At 44.0% G+C, this 23,673-nt stretch overlaps 1 protein-coding gene across 1 annotated transcript in view; it reads left to right on the top strand.

Annotated features, from left to right (window-relative positions):
• Nucleotides 1–23,673, top strand: part of SNAPC1 (small nuclear RNA activating complex polypeptide 1) — a 588,252-nt gene that overhangs the window by 151,874 nt on the left and 412,705 nt on the right. Inside the window, exon 3 of the mRNA XM_044074493.1 lies at nucleotides 14,143–14,283. Coding sequence (XP_043930428.1) covers nucleotides 14,143–14,283 — 141 coding nt within the window. The remainder of the gene's footprint in view (nucleotides 1–14,142; nucleotides 14,284–23,673) is intronic.

The raw sequence follows: 23,673 nt of genomic DNA, 5'->3' as shown, positions 1-23,673 counted from the left end.
GGTGTGCCATTAGTATGTGTTCCACAGGTCGCACATCTGTTCCGCTGTATGGTAGCGGGTGCTCCTCATTCTGTTGCTGGCGGATTGAGTGCTGTGTACGCCGGTGTTGGCATGGCGGTCCAACTTTGTATGTGGAATGTCAACTGTAGTCCCTATGTGTATTTCCTGTGTTATGCCTTACCGCGGCTGTGTAATTTCCCCGGGTTTGCAGTTGTGGGTGCCATCTTGGCCGTACACTTGTCCATCCATGAGAATTGCCTACTGGACACTAGTATAGGGCTGTACACATTTCACACCTGCATTTAGCATTCTCCGGTGGATGGTTTGCATTATTAGCGGAGAGTAAGGCAGGTGCTACGCACACATCCCTCCCACGGGGCGGGACAAAGGATTACCTGCGAAACAACACCGAGCCCAGGTTCTACATACCCAGGATCCCTTGACTGCAACAGTCGACAGAACCCATTACACATCCTTCATGTGTGCGGGACTGTGATGTGGACGCACTTCTATGGACCCGGTACCCTGGGTATTTCTGTGCATATGTGCTGCATTTCATGGACAGCTATCATCAACATTAAACACGCTTGCGGTGCATATGTGTGGTTGTGACGTGGTCACGACAATCCGTTCATGTAGGTGATGATGGAAGCGGGCACGCTGTCCTTTAATAAATTTTTGGGTCCTACAATGGACACCACTGTGCATATGTAAAGTGTAGAGCTTGTCGGACTGTGTCCTTGTGGCCAGTGGGTTTCACTGATGCTGTGTGTTCAACAATCGCTGATGTCTGCTTGACTACCCATACTGTGTAGTGCTACAGGAACCATGTTTTCCGAGACCAGAACCCAATGGTGTACATCCAATGTTGCAGGTTAACAACCGCTTTAATTAATCCCCAGAGGTCACGGTTGGGAGGTATCGCCACTTTATTGTCGGAACAACACCACCAGACTAGGTACATCACGGGAACTTTAGCCCGGTCTTACCGGCCATTTGCAATTGTAATTAGCAGACACGTGTCAATACATGTATGATAATACATATTGTCATGCCGAAGTTAAGCTATGTTATTTGGACAATGGCTTCTGCTATTGGCATCCGTTGCTGTGAGTGTTGCCGGTTACCATACACATTGCTTGCTCAGAGGCAGACGTCCCAATTCTGCACACTACTGTGGTCTCCTTTAAGGATCCTGAGCCAGTGGTCGACAGTACTGCAGCCACTGCATCACTCACATATGCCGTCTACCAGTACCTACAGGACTGCATGACCCAGGCATTCCCTTACCCAACTGTGGTTCATTGTACCAATGCCAAGCATCCAGTGTGGTGTACCCCAGCCATACACAGGCTGTACAACAAGAGGAGGTGGCTACTACAAGGCGGAGCAGACACCTTGTGAGGTATGACACCCTTGGTCATCATATGTGTAGAGCTACACGCTGTCATGCCATGGTCTAGGGCACATTCCACAGATATACCTACATGGACCTGGCTGACAATCATACCACCTTCATTTGCTATGCTCGACACCTGGGAGGTCACTCCCACATATGCTCTGACTGGGTTCACAAAGAGGTGGAGTTTACTCAACATACACACATTGCCACAATACGGGCTGACAAGTTCGGTGAGGACATCTCCACACCCCCCCCCCACATGAGGAGATGTCTGTACCAATGGTTTGTGGTCCCCAAATGTTCTGTGACACAGGTGGGACATGCTCTCTCCAGGGTAGTGGACATAGCATCCATGAGACCAGCTGGTGACCCGACTGTGTACTCCACTATCTCATTGAGGAATTAGACCCACAGTTAGGACAGCTATTTCTTTGTAGCCTCACCTCAGGTAACGTACCCAGGTTGTGTCGCATGGCAACTGTAGTCCCACGTCACAGGGCCAATGCCTCCACTGACCCTGGTTATTACTGTCCCATTACCATGAGGAGACCTATCTGCAAAGACATGGGGAGGGATCATACTGCGGCTCGTAGATGAAGGCATAGGGGACATGCATACTTTGCATCCAACACGGTTTGGCTTGTTCAGGGGCGGTTCATGCCTTTAAAGCATGGTTGACAATTTGGGACAGTCACCGAGGCCATTGATGGGGGTCTTGCAGTCCATACAGCCTACCTCGACCTGGCAAAGGCCTTCAACACATTACCCCCTCAGGTATCGTTGATAAACCCATTGGCTGGGATGTGAACACGTACATCACAGGATGTGTTGTAAACTGTCTATGTGACACAACCCACACGGTCATAGTTGCTGGCAGCATGTCAGACCTACTGCCTGTCGCAAGCGGTGTCCCATGGGGCCCTTCCCTGGGTCCACTCCTCTCATACATCTACATTTCCACAGTACAGGCACACACAGGGGTGTTATGGGCAACATTGTTTGTAGATGACTGCAAAACAGGTGCCATAGTGGGACGGACATCTGACACAGATATCCTTCAAAGGGGCCTCCCAGATATGCATATCTGCTGTCAGGGACATGTCTCACAGCTAAATGCTAAGTAATGCAACATCATACCTGTCGAGGAGTACTAGATCACCCCTGTCCAGCATATAGGTGGCTGTCCACTGAGCACAGGGGTGATTACCAGGGATCAGGGGACAGAGTTTGTCGGTCACCATTCGTTCAACACACACATTGCTATCGTGGTTCGGTGGGACTTCTACATTGCCCACCTGTTTGTGCAGGGATTCACATCTACATCAGGGTAGGTCATTGTCTCCTTGTACCCATTACGTGTTACACCTATGATTTACTACATTGCCCCATTCGGAGGGTATCTGACCATACACCTACAGCAGCTGGGAAGACCTCATAGGTTAATTGTCATACAGATGCAGGGTGACATGGTTTTGTGTAATGCTGCCCCACTTGTAGGACCCTGCCCCATTCAGTCACATACCTGTTGTTTAGTGTTGACCTGTGCCTGACATACGAGGCCATGTCAACCCATATGTCATGTCTATGCTTCACCTACTGTATCTGCATCCCTCAGAACCACAAGGGCAGGTGACATGAACCTTGTCACGGTCATTAATGGGATGTGTTTGAGTGACACATATGTCACCCAGACACTCACAATGCTGTGGATCTACATCACAGTACATGTGAGACAGAGATCCTTCCTAGCCTTGTTCGCGGGTATGTTGTCCATTGGATGGGGAATTGCAGGTATAGGCCAGGGATTACATCATTATCACTGCTTGACAGAGGTACAGCAATATCATAATGTATTTTATCTCCAGCACAGAAGGTTGGCAAAGTAATCCTAACTATGGTGTAGGGTTATGGCTGAACCTGGGTCGATGGCCTACCCTGTACCTATGGACGTATGAACCTATATTCATAGTTTGTCACATTTACACTTGTCTATCCCTATCCTCTTTCTCAAGTGTATATTTCTGTGGCACATGATTGTCCTCTGTATTACTTGCAGGTATGCTGTCTACAGTGCACATACGTCACAGTTGATGACAGTGTATCTGTGTCCCTAACACTGTGATACTGAGGACTACCACACATCCTTCACAACATTACATGCATATGTCCATTCTATTCTTCTTTGGCCTATGGGGGGGTGTTAAGGCAACAATTACACATGTCCCTGTTTGTGCATGCTTCATGTTGGTGTTTGACCAGCCTCCGTTGCAGTCGTGTGTTGGATGGTAGTGTTTCTGTGTGTTTGGCATGTGTTTTTATTGCCGGTATATCTGTGTGAGGTGTGGTTGGCACATGTTCCTCTTTGCAGGGACACCCATCCTGGGGTTTGTGTCATGCATCTGCACTTGGCACGTGCCATATGTCCTGTACTATTCCCACAGTCGTGTATGCCTTCATGCACTACTACTGCGTGTTACTGGCTGTTTGTATGTGGTACACATGGTGATTGTGATGGTTGGCTTGACCTATTCCCATGCTAGAACATACACATCTGTCAATTACGTTGTTTAAATCAAACTGTAACACTCATTCGTCTTTTCAAAATGACAGTCAATAACACAGGAAGCTCAGATTAACAACGTTTTACTACTGTGCACCAGGAGGCAAATAACTATGCAGTACAAGTTTAGAGTTTTGTCTTACTCTATACAAGTAACAGCTGTATGAGTATTGTGTTTACAATCATCTTTTGCACACATTAATGATGTGGTCAGTCACAGGGCATTTACATCACTATAGTCCACAATATTGTATTCCTACAACAGTGCTAAGGTAATGCTTATTAAATGTTTTCCCATGAGGATAGCACAGCCTTGCGAGCCACATAGTCAATTAGAATGTCCTTTGGTAAATTCTGCTCTGTCACGGTTCCAACACTGTTCAGATCCGGTCGTCACTTCATTTCCTACTAGGTTCCTTTGTCTCTCTGGTGAGCAGCTGTACTCTGTCTTAGATAGAGCTCACAAGGCCATCCTCCTCAGTGGAAGGATGACAGATATACCTGTACATACATTTATTATTCTCTAACCCAGCAGATGACTAATGCTGAATGACATACACCTGCTGCACTGGTTACTGCCAGGGTCAGGGTTCAATCACACTGCAGCTACACTACAGGCAATTACATGCATGATAAGCTCTACTGCCATATTGTAAAATAGAATAATATGCATTATACACTATTTGCTTCTAAACTAGCACGTCATATATATGTTTAAATATATATTTTGCTAACATTCTCCCTCCTTTGATTGCTTCTATTCTATCCAGAAACATATACAACATTATTTCATTCCCTAGCCTCTTCCTCTCTGGAACGTTTAACTAGGCAAGTCATTTGTTGTACATTTCAGAAAGGATTTCATTTTGTATTAACAAATACCACTACAGGTCTTGATACATAGTCTCGGTTACAGATACGTCGACAGAGTCCCTGACTAATACTTACATGCAAAGTATCCCACAACAGACACATGCTCCCAATATGAGCAGAACAACACAAATGGCAATCATGATATTCAGTATGACTGAACCCCATCCACCAAATGGTTTGTGGAAATGGTTCGTCAGTGGGTTTGGGCCTGGTTCCGCCATGGATGACACCTGTTGTATTACCTCTAGGTGGGCGTTGATATTGTTCTTATTATGTGGTACTTGGACACAGCGGTCTTCTTTGATAAGCGCGCACGTACCAATTCTCGCCGCCAGGGTGCAGTCGTGCGCTATTACATTTTGTGACACAACAGTTCTCATTGCATCCAGTTCATCAGTCAGAAGTTCAAGAGCGAAAAGTCACATTGCTCATTCCTCCGACAGGTTTTGACAACTTCCTCTGTTCCCTGATTGATTTCACTACTCCACAAGCTGGGAGTGTTCCAGCCCAGGATATAATGCTGTCACTCAAGTCCATATGAATCGATATTCCTTTATCTCTTGCAGAAGAATGGATTTTCAGAACAGCTTCCATTTCACCCACTGGATTAGTAGGTTTCTCGACTGTGTTCCCAGTTCTTCGAGCTATATGTGTTATAGTTCGTTTCGTACCCAGAGGCAATTGTGCAGTATGTCATGTGACTGGAGCCAGATAACCCAAATAACAACTGCCGGACCAATTCTCAGGTAACCATTGATATGCTTTTTTCCCACAAACAAAACAACAATATTCTAATTTACTACTGATGCGGGTTAACTCTGCATGTAACATTTTCCTGTCTATAACAGAGGACTGTTTATACAATTCAGGATGTTTCTGCACATCCTTCCACGTTGTTCTCATGAAGCTTCAATACAAATCATGAATGGTGCTACAACTAGTACTGTGATCTTTGGCTGTTATATGACATTTGTAAGACACAGTTATGTTACAAATACTCCCACCAACTTGAACTGTATCATGTTTATGAAAACAAACAATTCCTTTTTGTGTAACAGGTAAGTACAGTGCCACTTTGTCCTGTGATCTCACAGAACCTGTATCAGTGTAAATATTCACAAGTCTCAATCTATCCCCAAGGGGACAACATACATCGGAAGTCCTCCATATGATGTAGGTATGGCAGTACAAACACAGCAATTTAAAATGTTCATAGTCTGTACATGCACACGAGTCATGCCTAGGTATGTGTTGAAGTTTGGAAGCCACTCTGTGGCCAGTTCATCACGTATCACTATTTGTATCTGTGTAGTTATATGCAGGTAAGGTCCCAGCAAATGTAAAGTCAACACAAACATGGTTAATAGGTGTATGATCAGTAGGACAGTAAACCAAATGTCTTTGGGGTTGCTTTGTATTGTTATACAGTCTGGCCCGGGTGATTCAGTCTCTATGGTATATCAGCTACAAGATGTAAATCAGACTTGATATCCTTTACCGGTTTGAAAAATGTGAGGTGAACCCAGGACGACCTCTCCGCAAACTTTACTGCAGTAGGCATTGCCAACAGTACCTGGTACAGACCTTCACACGTTGGACTTGGCAATTATCTTCTTTGGATAACAGTGACATACACACAGGATACTGGTGTCAGCTATGCGTCCGGCTTCGCTTGCTCTTTATCTGTAAAAGACTTTAACTGCAAAACAGTGTTATTGGTTAACAATCCTCTCATGTCACCTGCTAATGAGCCATTGACCTCCAGCTCTGCAGGCATGACAGCTTTCCACTCTGGCACATGATATGCCATTCCAAATACTACTTCGAAGGGGGTCAAACACTTTACATTTGGAACTGTTGTCATGCTCAGCAATGCTAGAGGTAGACAGCAAATGAAACTCGTCTGGGTGTCACCCACCAACCTCCTCAACTTATTTCGCGGGATCCCATTGTACCGCGCCACCAGTCATGCTGACTGTGGGTTGTACATGCAATTTATATTCATGGAAATGCCAAATAATCCCCCAGGTTGCTGGATTGTCTGGTTCACAAAATGTGTTCTATTGTCACTGTAGCTTCTTTACAGTATGCCAGATCTAGGGATACTTTATTTTACTGGCACCTTTGCCACTGCTGCTGCATCCGGATTCATGGTTGGGAATGCTTCTACCCATTTTGATTGTATATATGTAATCACTAAACAGTATTTCTTCCCTTCACATTTATTCAGCTGTATAAACTCCATACAAATAGTACGGAACGGTTATGGTGGTGTAGGTAAACCCACTCCCTTCGGTTTAAATGCTCCCTGTGCATGATGTCTACTGCAAATGTGACACGCTGCTCATGATGTTTGTATGTGGTTCCTAATTCCGTATGTTAGGGGTATTCTGTTAACCAACTGTACCACCCCCCCCTGTTGAGACATGGCTCTACCCATGGCTCAACAAAGCCGCATATCTGAATACATTAGACGTTAATATTGGCTTTCTCACTGTGGATATGTACAGTCCGTCTTCAAGGATTGCTCCTCGTCATACCCACGTCTGCTTTTCTGCTTTCGTAGTTGATGTTTGCATTGTTTGTAACATTTCTACATCTAGAATGTCTGAGGATTGCCATTCCTCATTCAAACAGACACTTTCCAACTGTGAGGCTGCTTGTTTTGCAGCTGCATAAGCTCGTGCCTTACCTTTCCTACTGTTATCCTGTTGCTTTGTATGAGCTGCACATTTACAATTAGCTACTTTAGTGGGTAACTGAATGGAATCTAATGCATTCAAGATCAATTGCGCATGATTAATCGGTTTACCGGTGGATGTTATCATTCCCCTATTCTTCCACTGCTGCTCATAAACATGCACTGTACAGACAACATACTGACTATCGGTATAAATGTCCACACATCAGTTTTTCGCTAGAGTACAAGCACGTGTTAAAGCTATCGATTCTGCTGCTTGAGCAGACACGTTATGCTGCAGGGGTTGGGCGTCTACAATCTCATTATCAATAACTACTGCATAACCTACTTGATTCTTTCCTGTAGGACTCTTTCTACATGATCCGTACACATAAACTGTCACCTGTGCATTATCTAAGAGTATATCAGTGATATCCTATCTGTGTGGAGTTATTTCATCCATTTCATATAGGCAACTGTGTGGTGTGCCATATACAGGTGTCGGACGTGACGTTGATAGGTTTAATGTTGTACAACGTTCAATCACCATATGAGGTTGACTCAGGGGTATGATCAAACAAGACAGATGTCTAGCACGAGTCAGGAATGCTATCTTCTCTTGCAGCAGAATGATCGCAACTGCATGAGACACTCTCACAGTGAGAGGGTGGAATAATAACATTAAGGCCGGGGCCTGTACTGCCATGGGTGCTGCAACAACTGCCTGTACACAATGTGGCACTGACCATGCCACAGTGTGCAACTGCGATGAGTAGTAAGTAAGTTGCTTACTTCCATGCTTTTGCATCAAGACTGACGTCATATATCCCCGCTTACAATCTACAGTCTGACAACATCTGTTATGATTATTCGGGAGACCTAATACAGATGTTGAAGCTATCAATCGTTTTAGTCTGCAGAAAGCTGTTTCTGCTACTGGAATCCAGTGTAGTATATGCTGTGCTGCCATAGGTGTATTAAAGATTAAGGCAGACAATAGAGCAGATTCCAAAGCATTGTTTGGTAACCAGCTTTGACAAATGTTAGTCGGCCCAGGAAGGACATCATTCCCTTCTTGGTAGTTGTCTTGGGTGCTTGTGAAATTGCTGCCTTCCTATCGTCATGTAATGTTCTACCCTCCTTGGATACCACATATCCCAGGTACTTGACCTGTATTCTCTGTAGTTGCAATTTATGCTTGCTTAATTTATGTCCCTGTTCTGCTGAATATCTCAATAATGCTATTGTATCTTCCATACATTGCTGCTGGGTAGGGGCCGCAAGCAGAATATCATCCACATAAAGTAGAACTTGACTGGCCCCGGGTGGAGTAAACACCGGAATGTTGCTAGCCATCTCCTGTGCGAATATCGTTGTACTTTCACAGTATCCCTGTGATAGCCGGGTATGGCTGTATCTGTTACCCTGAATGTAAATGCAAAACAATACGGACTATCTGGATGTATAGGTATTGAAAAGGAAGCATAGCTTATATGTACCACGGTAAGATACTTCTGTGGCATGTTCATAGCATTCAATATAGTGTGTGGGTCTGGCACCATCGGTACCCTAGGTATTATTACATGATTTACAGCTTGTAAATCCTGTACCATCCGCCATTCCTCCTTTGCTTTTCTATCAGAAGATACAGGGGTATTGCATGGTGAATAGTGATTACTTTGTAGATGGGGAATTCCCTCTGTGACTTTACAGATATCTTCTGGTGTCCACGGTCTATACACTAAGGGAGTTGGGTCCTGGCCTTCCTGTCCTGCATGAGGGTTCGGTACTTCAATTAATTGACAGATATCCTCACTCTGTTCTAGTGACTGTCTTCTTACTTGAGTGTCCCTAGATATGTTACGAGTGTGGGATGTGGTTTCAATAGCTTCTCTTACATTTGGTCGTTGTGATACCTCTGTTGCCACAGGATAACGTGGGGGGGGACTAGCCTGCCCTCCCGCTTCATATCCTGGATGTGGTATCGGAGGTGGTAGGGGGGTGGGGGGGGGCTGGCGCTACTACTGTATTATTATCTTCTTTGCACGTATGATGCTTTCGCATTTCTAGTGTTCTGTTCCCTTCGGTTCACTACCTCAATCCACCTATGTGCTTGACGGATACCCAATTGTCGCTGTTTTGTCGCCTGCACATCTTAGGGTTGCCACCTTTTCAAATGCACAAAGTGGGACATTAGTGTTAGGAACGTGTAATTTGGCAGGGCAAAACATACCCACGGCCAGTACATAGGACAGCAATTCACTTTTTGCCAGGAGAGCAACCTATTCTTGTAGCATTTCAGTTGCTTATTCTGTTTATTATGATATTTTGGTGTTTCAGATACAAAATTACTGTTTTATGCTACCATTTAAAAAGATATCTGAGAAATCTTTGTCCTAAGATATCAGGACATTTGCCATTTGTTCAGTTTGTTTGCAGGACACAACTGGCCAAAGAGGGACTGTCCCTCACAAAGTGGGACAGGTGGTTACCCTAGAACATCTGCATCACATTTTCAGTGATTCCAATGTTTCAGTAACGATATTTTGTCTAATATACCATCAATGTCATATTTATTACCCCATTTTGCAGAATATCTCACATTATGTGCTCTCTGCGATTGCATATACTTCACGTCACCCGTCAAACGCGGATCACATGATCTGTTTGTGCACTAATCTCCCATATCCTCTACACGACTGTTACGTAACCCTTCTCTCGTACCACGTGGTATCTCCTTCCCTGTATCCACTGTAGTGTCTACAATGACTATTTACTCTACTCTGTGTTCCCCTGATCTATGTCCAGATTTAAAACTACTTGGATTGGTCTTCGACCTGCTATCACAACTGTTAACAGAAACACAATGTAGTCTGGTCCCTGATCTACAATAGAGACAAAGAGGCAAACCCTCCTTACCTGAGCCTCCTGTTTATGACTGCACGTTTTCTTCTTGGGATCCAGTTTTCCGCTTTTCAGCCACAGATCAGACAGTGGACAGCCTCTTTACACACAACAATTCAGTCGGAGGTCTTTTCACTCAAGAAGAACCATTTAGGCAAATTCTCCTGCGCAGATGTCTAACCACCCATGCACTCTGACCTGTAGCTTACCAAGGGAATTCCGGCTAAGAAGGACCACAATGTCAAATAAGTTGTTAAAATCAGACTGTAGAAATCAGTAGGCTTTTCTAAGTGACAGTCAATAACACAGGAAGCTCGGGTTCACAACGTTTTAGTAGTGTACACAGGCAGGCAAAATAATATACAGTCCAAGTATGGGAGTTTTGTCTGACTCTATACAGTAAGCAATTTCTTTATATAGTGTTTACAATCAGCTTTTGCCCACCTTACTAACGTGGTCGGTCACAGGGCATTTCCATCACTATGGTCCGCAATATTCTATACATACGTGGGTGCTGAGGTCGTGCTTTTAAAATGTTTTCCCATGAGAATAACACAGCCTTGCAAGGCACCTGGTCAATTACAGTGTCCTTCTGTAATTGTAGCTGTTTCAAGGACCCTGGACTGTTCCGATACAGTAGTCAGTTCATTTCTTAATACGTTCCTTTGTCTCTCTGGTAAGGAGTTGTACTCTTATCTTCGATAGAGCTCACAAGGCCATCCTCCTCAGGGGAAGGGGAGATGTTATGCATGTACATACATTTATTTTTCTGTAACCCAGCAGATAATTAATGCTGAGAGACATAAGCCTGCTGTACTGGTTACTGCCAGGGTCAGAATTCGATCACACTACAGCTAAGCTTCACCAATTACATGCATGATCATTTCTACTGCCATATTGTATGGTACAATTCAATGCATTATATAGTATTTTGATTCTAAACTGGCACTTCATATGTGTTTCTATATATATTTTTCTAACAACATCCATCCGCCATATGCATGTTGTTCCGTCCTTTACCTTGACCGTGTGTATTTGGCCGTCCGCAACGCTACTCTCCACATGTGATGTCCCACCTTCCCTTCTTTGCCTGTAGCACCCTGTTAGGACGTCCTGTTTGGTAGGCACATGTTCCGCTATATGTGTTTGACTTCTCTGCATAGCTAATCATCGATGCGGTGGTTCAACAACCCGACTTGTCCACATGTGTACAGTTATGTGCACCGTGGCGTGTGCAAACCTATATGGTTTGGACGGGTACATACCACATGCGGGATGTACACATTCTGCAGACACATTCACATGCAGCCATTTCCATAGCTGTACCTGAGGTGGGTTGGTGACATGTGGGATACATATTTGCCCGCGTGGCACTGCCTAACACAATCTTCTTACCACATTTCAGGTATGCCCATTGTGTGTAGGTGTGTAGCTGCACAAGGATGCTAGCTGGTTTGGGTGCACAGGCGTACATGGGTGGGACTTACATGGTACAATGAGGCTATTGTGTATTACATCTGCATGCATGGGTTCTGCTTCTGAATATTACACTTAAACATACGCCGTCCTGTATATGCGACAAACACGTTGCTGGGTGTGGGACATGTTGCTATGCACATGTTTGCCTGTGTTTAGGGTATCTTGGTTCCTTCCTGTTGTTATGTCGACACAGCTACCCGGCTATGTACTCTCACTGCTGCTTGTGACCATTATGGTTGACACCTTTTCCAATGCCCATAGTGGGACATGTTTTGTGGAAACATCGGATTTTGCAGGACAACACATACCCACAGCAAGTGGAGTTGACAGAACTTCACTTGTTTGCCATAATATACGCTTATTCTGTTAGCATTTGGGTTCCTTATTCAGTTTCTTATGCCATGTATGTGTTTCATATACAAAATATATGTTTTATGCTACTATTACAGGTATATTGCGGGAATATTTTTGGCAGGAAATCTCAGGTCATTTGCCAGTTTTTCGATTTTTGCAGGGACACAACTGTCCAATGAGGGACTGTCCATAGCAAATTGGGACAGCTGGTAACCCTGGTGACCATGCCCATGTCGCTACTGGGGTTGCCACCTTTTCCAGTTGCCAAGGTGGGATATTTTCGGGACTCACATCAGATTTTACAGGCCGACACATACCCACGGTCACTATATAGCATAGAACTTCACTTGTTTGCCTAAATAAAAGCTTATTGTTGTAGCAGTTTGGTTGCTTATTCTGTTTCTTGTGACATTTAGGTATTTCAGTTATGGAAATAACCAATTCATGCAACCATTACATTAAATACGGGATATCATTATGTCCTACAATCTTAGCACATTTGCCGTTTTTAATATTTTTTATCGGGACACAACTGCCCATAGAGGACTGCCCTCGCAAAGTGGGACAGGTGGTAACCTTAGTCGCTACTCCTATGTCGGTGCGGCGCGCTGACATGCTGCGGTACACCTTCTCTGGGTATGGCCACTGACGGTGCATTGCGGGACAAACACGGTGTTACGCGTATCCTTTGTTCCTTGGACGGGTACACTTAGGGCTTCGTGGGTTGTATTTGCTTCTCCGTTTTGTTGGGACGGGTACTATGTTGCATACTCTACGTGCGTTTCATTCTGCACGGGCCCTGGCTGCTGCCATTACTATTATGGGCGGACCGTGGCAGTCAGCACATTAGGTTGCTCACCGCCTGCCGGCTTAGCCACGCCTCCGGACGCATCCTACTTGGGCTCGCTCACGTACACTACGCACGTGTCTGTGGTTGCAGCGCGCTCTCATTACTATGCATATGGCGCTACTACGCCGGCTATTCACTGCACCGCCGGCGCAGGCCTTACGCCGGCCTTGCGCCGAGCTTCATGAATCCCGGGGATGGTCTTTTATATCATTCTTATTTTTTAATCTTTCTGTATTTATTCGTAATCTTTCTGTATTTTTCGTACCATCTCCTTCCCTTTTTTCTTTTCACAGGTTTTGTGTTTGGTGTCCTCTTAACCCACTTTTACCTGTCTAACATAATTCAAGTTCCTTGCTCTACAATTTGCTCTTTGTTCATGCTTCTATATGGTTCAGGACCAGTATGCCTAATGCTTGTCTTCTCATATTCTTCCTGTCTGTAAATGTGTGCAAGTTATACTGTGTATTTTTGCTAGTAATATTTATTTAGAAGTTTTCATGACATTCTCTTTTATAATCCTAATGGTCAATGTTACAAAGTGTGTGATTTCTTGTGTCTCCATGAGAGGATAAAAAAATGCACATTTATTTTTAGTGTGACCTTCCAATTATCAAAATGCAAACAAGTAAGATACAATGCTGCAGGCAGAATGCTCATAGAGATAGACCATTTGAATTGACTGGAAAGTAAGCACCGTCATAAACGTAGAGATGTGCTGCCTTGACAAGTTATTTAAACCAAACTATTTCTAGAGTGAAATTATATACTTTGGATTAGTAACATAACTTTGGATTCCAGAAACAGATTTTGCAAACATTGTTGTCATTTGTACTTTGTAACTTAAATGGAGAAAATCAAGTTTTGCTACAGAGTTGTCATCTTTTACTGTCAAACCTGCAGGAAGAGTTAGGGTTTTGCTTAATAAAATGGGTAGAAGGAGAGTACAAATAAAGTGCCCTTTATTTTGTTTCACAGGACATCTTTACTTGCAGTTAAAGTTGTAGATGCTAGTGAAAATGTTTTGTTGTTTCTGTTTGCAGATCAGAATAGCACTAAAAGACTGGGATGACTTGATCAGTTTCCAGCAGGATTTATTACATGCCCATCACTATGATGCTGCTTTTATCTTCAGGAAACTAAGAGCTGTCAAAGCCTTCCACTACACTGCTATGCCAAAGCTGGTATGTATCCATACACTTGCCTATTTCTCTCTTGCCCAAAGATACAATAAGGCATTCTTGCATTGGCCCACTTAGTATTATACTAAAAGTTATGTTTCTGTTTGCTTCAAGTTAAAGAACTGTTTTACAGGCTTAAATTTTCTTCCTTTAAAAAATGGCTAATGGTTTTAGTTGGCAGAGATTATCGCTTGTATTTAGTCTGTAGCTATTTGCATGTTTGCAGATATGTTTTTTATGTGTATATTTATATTTTCACTGATTAAGCTGTACCACCATTTACGTTTTGATCTTGTAGTTTTTGACATGTTATTTTAAAGGACAATAAGTAAGTTGCTGACTTTTTAACAACAGTCTGGACGTACTCTACTGTATTTACTATGAAATAAAAACGTATGGGAAGTCCCATGTTTTTAAAGGTTTTTCACATGAAGATTGTAGTACTGGAGTGGTTGGTTATATTAAAAATTGTTTTTAAGGTGTTTCTAGCATTGTTGCCCTCCTGCATTTGCTTTATGTGAATTCTGAAAGTCACCTTAATAGGAAATTTGAAAGCCACCTGAGATCTTTTGCTTCATGTAAGATTCTGCTATGGTTGACTGTTGGGTTTTTATGTGATTCGTTAATCTGATCCTATAGATCCTGAGTCATTTGCGAAACTGCCTAGATTTCCACGTGGAAGAGCTAGGCATTAGTAGATGATCATTTCTTTTTCTTTCTTTCTTTGCCTTTTTAACACTAGATTTTAAAGTCTGAGGATTAGTTGGTGACTTGCTCCTCCCAGCTTATAATGCCCGTGTCTGTTTTCTTGAAGTATGCTTTGTGTTTCATTGCATTTCTGTTAAATGTCATGGGGTTACTGGTCATGACTGAACAGTCAGAAGGGTCTGAAAAGTGATAGACATAATCAATGTTCATTTAGGCTGAACTAATGTTTGGTAGTTCCACTTAAGTGATAACACTGGCTTCAGCTGGAGCACTAATAGTGTGCTGGATTTGGTAAACATGTACTGCAGCTGGGCTTGTCTGCTTATTTCTTAATCCCTATGATATTCCCCACAGTCTAGTCATAGTGTTAGATGTAATTTGTCAGTAATTTCATGTCTCTTGCCATTTTATCCTAAGACTTTCTTTAATGTTGTGAGAACAGACACTGAGTATGTAACCCTGTGGTCATTTATTTTCAATATTAATGTGAGCAAGATTGTAATAAACTGAGAAAATGTTAATTGTACTCTCAAAGGAAAATGCAGAAAAGGAAACTAGCTGTTGTAAAGCTGTATTAAATTTAAACAAATAAAGTGATTGTAATCACAACATTTTTACCCCTTCTGTAAAAAATGAAAGTATACCAAGCAATACTTTTAAAAGCCAATAATTGTGCATATATTTTCAGCATTTCTTAACCACAGTAGCCAGCATCTTGTGATAGACTGTTTGCTTGGTCACAAAAAGTATAAATCATTTCTTATCTATACTGTTACTGACAACACTTATGTTTGGCATAGTAATTGCTCTCATCATTGTAGCTGTTTGTAAGAAGTTTATTCCTGGCCACTGTCATAGCTTTTCAGTAAGCATCACCGATGTCACCCACATATTATATTCACTGTCCAAAACATACTGTGTTATAAGTAGCTTCAGTTAGATAATCCAGACTTGAGCTTGTCTTGTCCACAAAAAGTCACTATAGTCAAGGGAAGACAGAATCTGGAGTTTTGTTTGCATTAACTGGATTATTTTTAGAGGTGGGTTTGTAAAACATTTTAGTAGCTATCTCCTTATTATGTAATGTCTGTCAAAGTCAAATCTAAATGGTTCACTTCTGTTAACATAGAAAATAACACTTAACCCAAGACTGTTACAATGATTGTGTATAAGCTGACTTGTGTCATGACTTATTATTGTTATTTAGCTGTTTGATCAAATGTGAATCTTCATAACTTCAAGGACTGTAGCATGCCAGGCCTGTCTGTCAAGAACTATTTTTTTTTCATTATATTTTTGCAAATTCATATTCATTATTTCAGTAATGTTTTCCATCCATAGCCTCTGCTTCCCCTTGCTTCTTTGTCTTTTTATCTTTCACAGCATCAGTGTCTTTTCTATTGAGTCCTATTTTCTCATTATGTGGCTCAAGTATACAAGTTTTACCATCAGGCTCTGCAGTAAATGGTCTGGGTTTATTTAAGTATTAACTGATTCAGTCATCTTGCAGTCCACAGAATTCTCATTTTTTCCAGCTTTTTCCAGCATCACACTTCAAAAGTATCAGTTTTCCAATGCACAGCCTTGCTTATAGTCCCACTATCAAAACCATAATTTACTACTAGGAAAACCATAGCTTTAACAATATGGACTTTGTTGTCAATTTGTAATGTCTTTGCTCTTTAAAATCTTGCCAGAGCTTTCCTTCTTAAAAGCAAATATATTTTAATTTCATGGCTGATCACCATCTGTGAAAGTCTTTGAGTTCACCGTAATAAATTGTCACTGTCACCACTTCTATCACAATTGTATGCAAAGAATTGATAGGGCTAGATGACATTATTTATTTATGTTGAATATTGTTATGTTAAGCAAGTTAGTTTTGCACATTTTAGTTTCACCATTTTCAACAGGCTCTTTAATTATTCCTCTTTTTTTTAGCCATTAGAGTGGTATCATCTGCATATCTAAGGCTGTTCATAGGTTCATAGGTGTGTACTAGGCTAATGGCCCTGGAGCCTTCACAAGCCTAGCCCATAGGATTGCCCTGGCATCATGCCACCCGACCTTAGTTCCCAGTGCCTCTGTCGAGTAGAGCCACTGCAATGATCGCTGGGGTGAATTTTCTATTTCTCATCCGCTCATCAAGATTTCTTTTGAAGAGGGCCAGTGAGGTGCTCTGCTTGACATGTATGGGAAATGTGTTCCAGAGCATGGGCAGCCAAACAGCGCATCTCAGTCATATTTCTCCCTGCAGTTTTGATTTCAGCATCTGATTCGTGTAACCTAACATTTCACGTGATATATTCAGAAAGTGCTGTGAATAAGTAGGATTATATTATTACAGCTGTGTTGTAGTCTTTTTCCCAAACTTGAACCAGATCCAACTGTTGTTTCTTATTCTGCATACAGATTCCACAGGAAGCAGGTAAGGTGACTTTGTATTTGCATTTCTGTCTGATCTTCCCACAGTTAATTGTCCACACAGTCAAAGGCTTTAAGAGTAATCAGTGAAGCAAAAGTAAATATTTTTATGGAATGCCCTCGCTCTCTCCAGTATCCAGTGGATGTTTGCAATTTGATCTCTGGTGCCTGTGCGCCTCCTAAAACAAGCTTGTACACCCGGAAGTGTCAGTCCATATATTGCTGGAGTCTGGCTTGCAGGCTCTTGAGCATTATTTTGCTAGCATGTGAAACAAATGTAGCTGTTCAATAATTTGAGCACTGTTTATTTTTTCATTTATTTATTTTTGGGGATTTGTTTACTGGGATAGTCCACTGGGCCAGGGTGAGCCCATTTTCAATGGAGGCCCGGGGAGAAAAGCTCCACAAGAAACACAATTAGAAAATAAAATTAAAAAAAAGCTAAACTTATTACAAGGTAGCACATTTGATATATAAGCACACAGGATAAACTTATTACAAAGAAATTCAAGTACAGTTGACATAGTAAAATGGGTAAATGTTTTATTAAATGAATTAGTAAAACATATGGCAAACATAATTTAGTGGATGTTCTAAGTTTCTAGTACATTAAGAGACTAGTAGCAGCCAGGTTATAGGAGAGATAAAGTGTAGGAGGAATTAGTGGAGGAGAAATGTGAAGCAAGGGGAAGGAACAGATGGTGGTAGTGTGTAAGGGTGAGAGAAAGGAAGTACTAGAGATATAGGACTGGTGAGAAGGTTGCTAATAGTAAAATGTAAAGAAAGAGAGTGTAGTGTAAGGAAGTAAACTTGAGGTGAAAACAGAGTGAATGTTTAAGAGGGAATGGAGAAACTAACTATTGAAGGAGGAGGCTGAGTACAATTACAGATCCAGGTAGAGTGGAGGCAATTACGAAGAGCCATTTTGAAGGAAATAGTGTTTGATGTTGTGCAAATAGTTAGGGAAGGCTGTACCAGGTTTTAGCTGTTGACCAGGAATGTAGTTGTTGGCCATCAGGTAGTTTGGGTTTATAAACTTGTGGTAGGTGTTGGTTTTATGATCTTAGTGACCTATTGGGATTATATTGGGAAAATAAGGAATTTAGGGCTGGGCAATCCTGAGGTTTAGTAACTATTTTGTGTATGGTAGTTGGAGATAGGTGAGGTAGTGGGAAAGTTCAAGCCAGATGTTCTTCAGGTTTCACTGTTGCAGTCATTACATTTGGGTTGTCTGCCTGCAGGTAGCCCTGAGCCAGCCTGAATAACAGAGTCTTAGATTCCTGCGTCGGATGCTGTCCCTCCTTCCATGACATCAGATCGTCAGGGGGATAAAACATGCAGCTGATGCCATTACATCAGTCTTTCTTGCCGTGCGGTGCCCGAAGCAGAAGCAGTTCGCAAGTGCCAGTCGGCCGACTCCTGAAATTTTCGTTTTCGAATTTCAGAACCAGAGTCTTCAAAAAAAGCTAAGTACCCCGTTGGGGATCCTTTTTTCTTGCTCTTAACTGATGTCAGTAAACGTTAACAATTGTCTTACCTGTGGAAAGCAAATATCTCATAAAGATTTTCATTCGTACTGCATTCCTTGCTTAGGCCCAGACCATGACATCCCTCGCTGTCGGTTTTGTGCCTTATTCAACCCCTGCACCATTCGTCGTTGGTATATTTTCACAGCAAATTATTTTCGTACTCTTTTTAACTATCCAGAAATGGCTTCTGTAAGCCATCCAACTAGCGATATTCCAAAAAAAGTAAGGAAAAAGACAGACCGCATAGGTCCAAAACTGACTAACGCTTCCATTAAGCTAGTCGCCAGTTCGCTGGTACTCAGTGAGTTGCTTTCGCAGCCCGATACCCGCTACTTCGGATTCACAGGCCTCTACTGAGACCCATTCGGAGTACGGTATGCCGCGAGATGCTTCTTCGACTATGGAACCTGTGGATGTCTCTACCTTGGATAGGTCCGGAGCCGCTGTGCAGGCACCAGCTTCTGAGGGTGCATTCAGGCCTACAAATTTGCATTTTAAACCGATGCCATCTTCTTCATCAAGGCCTAAAACTCGACCCACGCCTAGAAAACCGATGTACAAACCATATGGTCAGGCCCATATGCCTAAAAAACAAATGCTTAGAATGGCTGAAGACCTTATTACTTTAATTAGGGGAAGCCAGCCTGCCCCTTTTAAGAGACCTAGATTCTGAAATTTCTGATACTATGTAGTCCTATCTCGCCTACATTCTTACCCGTGGGTTCGGAGCCAAATATCAGCTCTGACTTGGCCAAACTTTTCTAGCTCGAAGTCTTCTATTGGCTGGGCTAAGCAGGTATCCCATGGTGCATTGCTCCATATCCCCAGATCTCATTTGCTGCTCGTGTAGTTCTGACGTGGTCTCGCTCTTGGCTGTGGCTAAGTACCTTTTTCTTATCTTGAGAAAACATTTTGTTCTTAAACAAAAAGCTATTTTCATAGTTATTGTCTTTAGTGTTGTTTAGGTTTTTGGTAGTGTGCTTGTTTTGTGGTATCCCGCTAACTGTTCCCTCGGGCTAGGCCCATTTCAGTTAGAGGACCTAGTCCTTTCGTCCTGTCTGTTCATCAAACCGTTTAAATTAGAGGTTTGGTTTCTGTTCTCCAACCCTTGTAGTCATTAACCGTTTTAGTTAGAGGTTTTTGACATAGTTGGTCTCAGTGTGTGTCTCTAGTGTGTGTGTACTGTTTCAACTTATAACTGATTCTCGTGTTTTTGTGGTGTTGAGCGTCTGTGAGTTTTCTTGTCAGACTTTCACTTCGATTGCATTGTTGGTGTTTCTTGTGAAATATGTCCAAAGATTCCAAAGAGCACAAACCTTCGGGTTTCAAAAAGTGCTCTAAATGCGGGTACAAAATGTCCATCACCGATGGGCATTCTATTTGTGTCTGTTGCCTGGGAGCCATTCATCTGCAGGAGTCCTGCAGTTTTTGCCATGTGTTCAGTCCCAGAGTGCTCCAAGAGTGAAAGAATAAGCTGATCTTAAAGGGACTCTTGAAACTCTCTTTCGAAGAGGCCTTGGATTCTTCTCCCAGTGCTAAGTCTAAGTCATCCAAGTCTAAAAAGAGATCTCCGGCTCTGTCAGCTTCATCGGAGCCTCCAGAGAAAGTCACAAAAATTGCATCAACGTCCTTGGCTCCACTGTCCTCGGGGCCGCAGGAGGTGTCGGTGTTGATGGAACTGGCATCGGCTCCTATTATATTGGAACCTCTTTGGAGCTGATCGCCCAGTCTCAGACCAGTCTCTCCTGAGAGGAGATCTCGATCTCCCTCCCTGTCCTCCAAATCCTCCAGGACCCTTTCGGATGTGGATGTTGATAGGGTGGTACAGAGGCTCCTCCAGTCACTTGTTTTGGCAAAATTGTTTTCGGCTCCGGCCCAGTCTGCTCCGGAGCCTGTCCCAACCCCTGCTTCAATCATTCATTCCTCCTCAGAGCGCATCTCTGTCTTCGGAGCCGGAGTGTTCCATGCCGTGTGATGTTCCTAGTCCGGTTCTGATGGCCCCCCCCGGCTCCATCGGTACCGACATCGGCTCCGTCCTATGGGTTCAGGACTCGGGATTCTTCAGTCGGGCCCGAGGGGGACATCTCGGGACATATTTCAGTTCCGAGTCTCTCTCGGTGCCTCGGCTCAGGGAATTCTGACTCCCGTCATGGTCTTGGAGGCTGGCCGGTCCTCGGACTTGGGGGGACCAGCCTTCGAGGCCGTGCGGACTGCGCTGGCCAGATCCGCTACATCAGGCGGATCGGTCACTCTGTCCCCCACCACTCCGGTGAGAGCCTCTGATCACCACCTATCCATGGACAGCAGAGCACCAAGGCCTAGGGATACCCCCACGAGTGGTCCCCAACTTTCTGGGGGCCCTTCAGATTTCATGCCTGAGGAGCCCCCTAGAAAGAAAATGTGCAAGAGGGAGCACATAGACTCCTAGGATGAGTCCCTCACCTCTGATACTGACTTCGAGGAATCGGAGGGGTCCCCCAAGTCATCCTCTGATGATGTTCCCTTCTCCGACATCCTGGAGATACTAAAACAAAGAGGTGACTGGCCATCCAAAGCCCCTTCCGAGGAGGAGTCTGTCTTCCTTGAGGCCTTTGGTGCTCAGCCCTCCGCCTCCTGGGTGTCCCCACCCTTCGACAAACTCCTTGATTTAATCTGTTGAAGGGTGTGGGAAAACCCTGATTCTGTGGAGCCTGTACCCAGGCGTTCCAACAAGTTTCTTTCTGCTCCCCAGGGTAAGGAGTTCTTGTCCAAAGGAGTCCCTGTAGATGCCATCATGGTGGCGGTGGCCACTCAGAAGGAAGTAGCAGAGACCTCTTCCTCCATCCATCCTCCTAACAAGGAGTCTAGGACTATGGACCGGTACAGGAAACGTACCCTCTCATCAGCAACCTTTACCTTACGGTCACTGAATTATCTGTCTTAATTTACTCGGCTCCAGAGAGATCTCCTCAAGGAGTTAGGAGATACTCTTGCGGGTAATGTCCCTGAGGCGGTGGCCCAGACGGTTAACGCCCAGGTGCAGCCGAGGGAGCGAGTAGGGCAGCAAGCTCAGGAGTCGCCCTTAGAAGGCAAGCCTGGCTGCGCCTGTGTCACTTCGCAGAGGCCTTCAAGTCTTCCTTCACTGATGCCCCCTTTGGTTCTTCTTTGTTTGGAACCAAAGTGAAAGACACCCTCACCAGGTGCAAGCAAGAGGGAAAGACCCTGTCTGCTGTAGGGGTCCGTTTTTCCCTTCCTTCTAGGCCTTACCCTAAGGCCCAGCGGGGTGGGAAGATGTGGTTGAAGAAATCACAGAGGTTTTTTCCTGTTGCACAAGGTGAGTCCCCCTCCAGAGGCAGAGGAGGGGGAGGTTATTCAGGGAGATGCCACCCTAGAGGCAGAGGGGGCCCCCGCAATTCGGGAGACCGCGATTCCTTTTGCGGCTCTCCCTACTCTCGTTCCTGAGGGAGTGCCCGGCTGTGCTTATCCGGAGCCAGTTGGGGGTCAAATTTCCTTATATCTGGAAGCCTGGAAAAGCATCACCCAGGACAGATGGGTATTACGAATAATTTCCGGAGGTTACCTCATTCCGTTTACATCAGACCCCCCATCAGTCAGAAAAATCACAGACGTTCCACCCAGTCAAAGGGATCAAGCAGCCTCAGAGATTTCAAAGCTGCTAGGAAAAGGAGCCATCCAGAGTGTCCCCTCAGACCAAATCAGATTAGGGACTTACTCAAGATTCTTTTTGGTGCCGAAAAGAACAGGGGACCTGAGACCCATATTAGATCTCAGCCAACTGAACAACTATGTACAGAAGTCCAAGTTCCGTATGGTCACACTACAATCGATTCTCCCATTGTTGGGAGAGGAGGTATGGATGTGCTCCATCAACCTCAAGGATGCTTACTACCATGTAAAAATGGACAGGGTATCCAGGAGTCACCTACGCTTCCGGCTGGGAGCCAGTCATTTCCAGTTTTGAGCACTGCCCTTTGGTCTCACCACAGCCCCCAGGGTGTTCAAGTCTATGGTGGTGGTGACGGCTCACTTGAGACGTCAGGGATTCCAAGTGTTTCCGTATCTGGATGACTGGCTCCTTACCGCCCCCACCAGGGATCAACTAGTCCAAACCAGGGACGCTGCCATCACTCTGTCAACAGTTGGGCATAACACTAAATTGGGAAAAATCTGCTTTGTTGCCCTTGCAGCATGTCACCTTTATAGGCGCAGAATTAGACACCATTCAAATTCAAGCATTTTTACCTCAGGAAAGGATCAGAGTCTTACAACAACAAATACACATCCTGATGCCCCTGAGGAAAGTGAAGGCAAGATGGGTTCTCCAACTCCTGGGAACCATGGCAGCAACAATTATGTTGGTCCCTCTAGCGAGATTGCCCATGAGACTTCTCCAATGGCTTCTCTTTGTTCAATGGTCTCTCCAAAAATTTCCACTTTCTCACCCCATTTTGCTCACGGACAGATGCAAACAGGACCTCAGTTGGTGGCTTTGCACCAACAATTTGGACGGGGGAAGGCCCTTAGTTCCACCCATCCCGGTTGCCACAGTGACCATGGATGCCTCCCAGATGGGGTGGGGGGGCATTATCTTGGCAGGACAGTCCAAGGCACCGTGGCAAGATCATGAGATACATCTACATATCAACGTCCTAGAGATGAGAGCAGTGCTACTTGCGTTGCAGGCACTTCAGAGCTTTCTACCTCTAGGGACGATTGCAATACACTCGGACAA

Source organism: Protopterus annectens, chromosome 6.part0 (genome assembly GCF_019279795.1).
Source record: "Protopterus annectens isolate FY-2018-M chromosome 6.part0, PAN1.0, whole genome shotgun sequence".
Taxonomy (NCBI): Eukaryota; Metazoa; Chordata; order Ceratodontiformes; family Protopteridae; genus Protopterus; species Protopterus annectens.
Note: the sequence above shows the minus strand (reverse complement) of the source record. Positions and strands in the feature narration are given on the sequence as shown.